Source organism: Trachypithecus francoisi, unplaced genomic scaffold, assembly GCF_009764315.1.
Source record: "Trachypithecus francoisi isolate TF-2019V2 unplaced genomic scaffold, Tfra_2.0 Lachesis_group8, whole genome shotgun sequence".
Classification (NCBI taxonomy): domain Eukaryota; kingdom Metazoa; phylum Chordata; class Mammalia; order Primates; family Cercopithecidae; genus Trachypithecus; species Trachypithecus francoisi.
In genome coordinates this window covers 16,035,152-16,042,921 of record NW_022681473.1, presented here as the reverse complement: position 1 = coordinate 16,042,921, position 7,770 = coordinate 16,035,152, and the positions used below count along the sequence as shown (strand labels likewise).

General features: G+C 51.9%; 1 protein-coding gene across 1 annotated transcript; it reads left to right on the top strand.

The window, feature by feature from the left end:
• Positions 1-1,370: 1,370 nt before the first annotated feature.
• Positions 1,371-7,402, top strand: LRRC55 (leucine rich repeat containing 55). Its single transcript, XM_033205487.1, has 2 exons — positions 1,371-2,392; positions 6,913-7,402. The coding sequence occupies exons 1-2, from the start codon at positions 1,603-1,605 to the stop codon at positions 7,146-7,148; spliced, it is 1,026 nt and encodes a 341-aa protein (XP_033061378.1). The 5' UTR covers positions 1,371-1,602; the 3' UTR covers positions 7,149-7,402.
• Positions 7,403-7,770: the final 368 nt, after the last annotated feature.

Here is a 7,770-nt window from a genome sequence, read left to right as displayed (position 1 = left end):
AAAATGAGTCTGCATGAAGGGGAGCTGGGGTGATTTCCCAGTGGGCGGGATTGAGGCTTGAAGCGGTAGGAAAATAGGCAGCGCCAGGCCTAGGGTGAGGGGAGGACCGAGGACAGCAGGTGGGCAAGGGAGAAGCGAGAGGGCGCGGGGCGCGAGGGCTGAGGCTCTGGGCGTGGCATCACCCTCGGTCCCTCTGCTGCGGGCGGCGAGCAGGAGAGTGCAGTGTGTGGAAAGGGATGCTGGGATGAGGGGTGTGGGCTGGCCGGCGAGAGATGCTGGAGGTCGAATGGGGAGGGGTCTGCAGGATCGCCTGTGCAGAAGGAAGCTGGAGCGAAAACCGTGAGGCGTGAGCATGGGGCAGGGCAAAACATGGGGGAGTCACAGAATGGTGTGTGAGTGAGTGTGTGTGTGTGTGTGTGTGTGTTGTGTGTGTGTGTGTGAGAGAGAGAGAGAGAGAGAGAGAGAGATGGAAGCGCTTAGAGTGTTTGAAAGGAGTGTGCAAACCCCCAGAGTGTGGATGCCTGTTTTTCTTAGGGAGTTGTTCAAGGGTGGAGTGTTTGGTGCTGATGGGGATGGGGTTATGAGCAGAAGAAGAAAATGCATCTTACCCAAGACAGGAACCTAGAGGAGGATGGCTGCAGGTTGGGTCAGGGAGGGCTCGTGGGTTACAACAACGTGAGCCTGGGGTCTGAACGTACCATGGCCCACACCTGAGAGACAGTAAGCAGAGAACTTTGTGGTTGGGGAAGCAAAGAAGGGAGGAAAGAAAGAGACAGAGATAAGACACGGGTCCTAGGTAAAGGGACAAGGGGTGTCGAGGCACAGGATTTCTCTGCCTGAGTGCTTTCCTTGTTGACAGAGGGAATTCGGCCTCCACCTGCTGAATACAGAGCTGAGCTGAGGAAGGCGCTGGCTTGGAGAAGTTGCCAGAGCTCTGCCAGCTGACCCTCAGCCTGCACCTTCAGGACTCATGGCTTCTGGCCCTGGAGGCCCAGACAGTGGGCATCACGTGGGGCCCTCCTCTCTTTGGAAAAAAAAGAGGCTCCCTGGGGATTCCAGCAGCCACTGAGGCTGAGGACTCTCAGACGTTTAGGAGACTCATGGAGACTCACTTCCTCCTGGGTCCTCTTCCCAAAACACCCACCCTGGGACCCCCTTGGACTCAAGCCCACCAGGCCACCAGGACAAATGGCCACTGAGACCTTCAACACTGGAGACCCAGGTGCAACCCTGGCTTCCTAATCAGTCCCAGACGTGGGACAGGACTTAAGTTTTCTCAGAAGAAGTGCCAAGGATCTTTAAAGGGCACCTTTGATCTCCTTCAGCCCCTCCCTCCCAGACACAGCACCAGGAGGAAACATCCAGCAGGCATGGCTGAGAGAGACACAAAAGATCCGCAGGAACTCTTCCAGGACCTGCTGGCAGCTGACCCAGCCCCATCCTTGTCCCCTCCCTTTCTCAGGTTTTGATCATCATTCCAGACCCTGGGAGACCTCCACTGGGTGTCTCGCCCCCTAGGCTCCGGAAGGGGACCTCCCGTGGGTCTCAGGAAGCCCTCTGGTGCTCAGAGGCTCCTGGGAAAGTCTCTAGCCATGATACCACATGCTCAGAAGCTCCACCTTCACAGACTCTGGCCCCAGATGTAGCTGCCTTCCTGTGTCACAGACTCTCGATTCCATGGACACAGTCCTCATGGGCTCCCTCCAGCACTGCTGTTGCCAGCTGCCTAAGATGGGTGACACTTGGGCCCAGCTTCCCTGGCCCGGGCCACCCCACCCGGCAATGCTGCTGGTCTCCCTCCTCTTGGCAGCCGGGTTGATGCACTCGGATGCTGGCACCAGCTGCCCAGTCCTTTGCACATGCCGTAACCAGGTGGTGGATTGCAGCAGCCAGCGGCTGTTCTCCGTGCCCCCAGACCTGCCAATGGACACCCAAAACCTCAGCCTGGCCCACAACCGCATCACAGCGGTGCCGCCTGGCTACCTCACATGCTACATGGAGCTCCGGGTGCTGGATTTGCGCAACAACTCCTTAATGGAACTGCCCCGGGGCCTCTTCCTTCATGCCAAGCGCTTGGCACACTTGGATCTGAGCTACAACAACTTCAGCCACGTGCCAGCTGACATGTTTCAGGAGGCCCATGGACTGGTCCACATCGACCTGAGCCACAACCCCTGGCTGCGGAGGGTGCACCCCCAGGCCTTCCAGGGCCTAGTGCAGCTCCGAGACCTGGACCTCAGCTATGGGGGCCTGGCCTCCCTCAGCCTGGAGGCTCTTGAGGGCCTACCGGGGCTGGTGACCTTGCAGATCGGCGGCAATCCCTGGGTGTGTGGCTGCACCATGGAGCCCCTTCTGAAGTGGCTGCGAAACCGGATCCAGCGCTGTACAGCAGGTAATGGAGGGGTAGGACGGGGCAGCCAACAGGGGGAGGGCTTGCCTCAATGGAAGCAAAGGCTCCAAAGAAAACGGAGGGACTTCGAGCCGGAAAGCACCTACTGTGTTTTCTAATGTGGGCTTGCCTCTTTGTACACCAGCTCTGCCAATAGGTTGTTTGTAGAATCCTTCCAATGCATGCAATGCCCATTCATTCATGAAATAGATGTCCCTCACCACTGTGGTGCTCATGACCTAATGAGGCAGACAGACAGTAGACAAGTGAGAATAGCACATCGTTGGTGGTTCTTCTTGAGCTTTCACCATGACCTAAGATCTTGGCCTCCATTATCTCATGAGACCCCCATTTTGATTATACCCATTTTCCAGGTGAAGAAGTTGAGATTTAGAACAATAAAAAGGCTTGATAGGAATCACGCACTTAGAAAGTGGCATGGGCATGAAAAAAAATACAAATTAAAAAATTTAAAAGTGGCAGGACCATGAATAAAACCTAGATTTATCTGACTTCTAAGCCCTGTTCTATTCTACCAGACTGCTTTTTTAGCATTCCAAGTGTTGGAAACTCTCATATAAATAGTAATGGCTAACACAATCTCAACAGAGCTACCACAGCTTAAGTTGCGTGACAGCCAACATGTTCCAGGAGGAACTTGAACCTTAGTACTTGCTATTTACCAGGCCCCTTCTTAAGCAGCTTTACCTATCTCTTCCTATCCCCAGAAGAACACTAATGAGGTTGCCGCTCTACAGAGGAGGAAGCTGAGGCACAGAGAGGTTCAGGAGCTTGTTGGAAGTTACACAGCTGCTAAGTGTTGAAGCCAGGATTTGAGTCCTGGCAATCTCCCTGACTAGATCCTGAAGAGTCAGGTTCTGGCCTGCCAGAAGAGTCAGAATCTGAGTCCTGGACTGGCCAAAGGGCTGCAGTAGAGTTCCAGGACCTCATCATGTAGCTCCATGACCTGGACCTCAGCTACGAGAACCTGGCCTTCCTCAAACTCAAGGCCCTCAGCAGTGTAAACTTTGGGCACAAGGTAGGGAGCTGAGAGGAAGACTAAGATGCAGCAACTCAACCAGCCAATCCCAACTGGAGGGTAGACTGGGGCCTGAAGGAGCCCGAATCCCACAGGTTTGATGGGCGTCCCAACCCAGTGGCATCTGAGCCTGACCCAGAGGCAGGTAATGTTCAGCCGCGGCCCTAGCCACCAGCTCTCCTGTGTGACAATACCAAGGCTTGGCACAAGCACTCAGAAGTAGTAGCTGAAGGCCTTACCCCAGGGGCTTTCCCAGAACGTGAGCTCAGCACATGTTGAGAAGAAGCAATGCTGAATGCGGTAAAAGGGAGAGGAGGACTGAGTGGGGAGCCCAAGACCAAAATACTTTGGAGAGGGCTGTGGGTCACGATTCCAGTGTTTCCACAGAGCTGTAGGAGGAAATTCTCTGGCACTAAAATAGCTGGGGACTGGGATGGGGCGATGGTGGAGGGCAGGAGGGGGAGGCTGCCTGGAGCAATCTCCTCACTTGCTCAACCTCGGCCGAGGCCGCGCCTTCCCTCTCTCTCCTGTGCACTAATAACAGAAAGGGCACCCAAAACACTAAGCTTCCATCACACCCAGGGACTCCTTTTCTGTGATCTCTGAGGTCCCTGCTGCTCTGCAGAAGCCCAGACTTCCAGCAAGCAGGAGAGGGGTCCAAGATTTCATCAGTGTGGGCTCACACATACGTCAGTACAGGTGAGGAACCTGAGCTCCAGAGGGGGACAGTGGCTGTCCACAGGCCCATGATAAGGAAGCAAGCAGGTCTAGCTGGAAAGCCAGGTTCCCTGTTCCTCCACTGAACACACTTTACACCAGGTCACATGCAGCAGGGTGCTTCTCCGTAAGGACAAAACCTTGCTAGTGGAGGCAGAACTAGGGATGCTCTTCTCTTTAGGTCCTTTTCAGCTGCTTTCTCCCTTTTTCTTCATGGAACTCCACTGTTACCCATGGTTTTTGGAAAAACTGAACAAAGAGAGCCATAATAAGCAAGCCCCTGGGATACAGCATGACTTTAAGACTGGTGCCTTGACATACCAGGGGGTTTTGTCAGCCTCCACGTTCCCATCCTGCATCCTGTGCGGTCCCACCCACGGCTGTCAGGGGCTCCTCTGGCTGGTCCATATGAGTGTTGCCACATTCCCCATCTCACTGTCTCACCACTACCCACTTCACCCACATAACAGACTTTAGAGTTCAGCATCTTCGGGTTTCCAGAGGAGAGCTCATGCGAGTCAACCTCAGACAGGATCCTGGCCTGGGCAGGACACGGATCCTGTGTTCACAGCCTACAGGGATTACTCAACCTGGGATTTGGGGAAGGTTGTGTCCTCCTTCCAAAGCTGACTCCCCATTTCCAAGGATATTGCTTCTGATTCAATTCTTAAAAGGATCAATCCAAATCCATCATTTGATTCCTCACCCTCAAAAACTGCAGAATGAATACATAGCATTTATACAACATGTAATTTAGAAAATGTCTTCATATTGACTCTCAGAAAATTTAGATTGGATTATCCTCTTTTTTTTTTGAGACCGAGTCTCACTCTGTCACCCAGGCTGGAGTGCAGTGGTGCGATCTCAGCTCACTGCAACCTCCACCTCCCAGGTTCAAGCAATTCTCCTGCCTCAGCCTCCCAAGTAGCTGGGACTAGAGGTGTGCACCACCACACCCAGCTAATGTTTGTATTTTTAGTAGAGACGGGGTTTCACCATGTTGGCCAGGATGGTCTGAATCTCTTGACCTCATGATCCACCCGCCTTGGCCTCCCAAAATGCTGGGATTACAGGCGTGAGTCACTGCGCCTGGCTGGATTATCCCCTTTTTATAGTGGCCCCTTATTATAGAGGCAGAGCATGAGAGCCAGAAAGACCAAAAAAAAAAAAAAAAAAAGACTTACCCAAGGTAAGAGCTTGATTAATATTTATCCACTAAACAAAAGAATGATTGGCTGCTCAAAAGCTGGTGCCTAATGCTGCATGGCAAGAGTGTCACCTGCACACTACCTTTACTTCCCAGGCAGAGTGAGAGAAGACCATTGACAGCCATCATGCACTCATAAAAGCAACCCCAGAAGGATGAGATGAGCCCATCAATGCTGAAGATAACAGTAACCCCACCAGAAAAAGCAGCCCCCTCCTACAGAAGCCTGACTGCAGAATATGACCCCCAATGACCTGTCTAGGGAAAACACCCAATATAATAATTCATATAATTGAAATATATGTTATATATATATATATTACAATAATATGTAACATATAATTCATATATGTTAACTCACTGAATCCTCACTACAACCCTAAGAAGTAGATACTGTTATTATCCTCATTTGACAGATGAAGAAGTCAAGACACAGAGAGATTAAATAACTTACCCGTAATCATGCAACTAGCAAGGGGTGAAGAGGGGATTTGAAACTAGACCAATAGCTCCAGAACCCATACTCTTAACCTATACTCTGTGTATCCAGAAAAGCCACATAAGTATGGAAAGGCCCAATGATTTGGAGTTGGACAGAGTCTTATATTCATGTTGTAAAGATTCATCAAGCACTTACTATGGACAGGACACTGTTTCGATGCTAAAGATACCACGGGAGTGGCTTATATTGAAAGGGGAGAAGACAGAAAATAAACCAATAAACTTTCAGGCAGTGATCAACACTACATAGAAAAACAGAGAAGAGCAGGTAAGATAGGGGGCCCAGGGGGAGGTGAAGTGGGGTGCTATTTTATTCAGAGTCTTAAGGAAAGGCCTCACTAATAATGTGGCATTGAGCCAAGTCCCAAAGGAAATGGGAAGCTGAGCTGTGCAGAGATCGAAGGGAGAAGCTCCCTCCCAAAGGGACAAATGCAAAAGCATCCCTTCCCCGCCTCAAGAGGGGATACTCTGGGGTTACGGAAGGATGACCAGGAGGTGTGTGTCGCTGGAGCAGAGTAAATAAGGAACAGAGTGGAAGAGATGGGAAAGAGTCCCTGGAGCCCACGGGGAGCACTTTGGTTTTTGCTCCATTCAAAGACAGGAATCCAGGGAAGGGTTTAAATAGAGAAGGCATGGCAGGATATCAGGTTTGAAAGAACCACCCAGCTGACTGTATTAAAATGGTTTGTCAGCTTCTGGTGAGGTCCCAGGCTGCAGGCTGAGGACAGACACCTTCTGAAGCCCAGAAACCAGCTGGGAGGTTGTTGTAAGAGATGATAGTGTCCCCAGATCTACCACTGGTCATAGCCAGATGACTTTCAGCAAATTGCTAAACTTTTAAACAGTACTTTCCACATCTATAGAAATAGGCATAAAAATCCTTGCCTTGAGTGTTGTTGAGGGAACAAAAGGAGATAAGTAGAATTCTTGGCACATGGAAGAACCTCAGTGAATGCAATGAATGTCTTTCTTACTTTTTCCAGCGAGCGGTTGTTGGGGGGCTCTCCAATCCCCTCTCCCTCCCTGGGTACCTCACCCTCCCTGACTTCTGTGTTACAGATTCTCAGCTGGCTGAGTGCCGGGGCCCCCCTGAAGTCGAGGGCGCCCCGCTCTTCTCACTCACTGAGGAGAGCTTCAAGGCCTGCCACCTGACCCTGACCCTGGATGATTACCTATTCATTGCATTCGTGGGCTTCGTGGTCTCCATCGCCTCTGTGGCCACCAACTTTCTCCTGGGCATCACCGCCAACTGCTGCCACCGCTGGAGTAAGGCCAGTGAAGAGGAAGAGATCTGACATGCCTGCCTCTCATCCCTCCATGCTGCTGACCGCCACAGCCACTGGCCACCAGACGCCCTCCCTGACTGCCCACTCTGGTTCCATGGTGACCTGGCTGCCTCAGTCATGGTTCAAGCAAGGGGGAGACACTCACTTTGTATGAGCATCTGCTTTGGGCCAGGCAGTGCCCTAGGAACTGGGAACATCAGATGAATTGACTCAGTCCTTGCCCTCAAGGCACTTCCCTCTGGTCAAGGAGAGAGATCCAAAACTATTCTCTTTAAGACTATATGTCAGGGGCCGGGCGCGGTGGCTCAAGCCTGTAATCCCAGCACTTTGGGAGGCCGAGACGGGCGGATCACGAGGTCAGGAGATCGAGACCATCCTGGCTAACACGGTGAAACCCCGTCTCTACTAAAAATACAAAAACTAGCCGGGCGAGGTGGCGGGCGCCTGTAGTCCCAGCTACTTGGGAGGCTGAGGCAGGAGAATGGCGTAAACCCGGAGGCGGAGCTTGCAGTGAGCTGAGATCTGGCCACTGCACTCCAGTCCGGCGACAGAGCGAGACTCCGCCTCAAAAAAAAAAAAAAAAAAAAAAAAAAAAGACTATATGTCAGGACTCTGAGCACGCCATTATGGA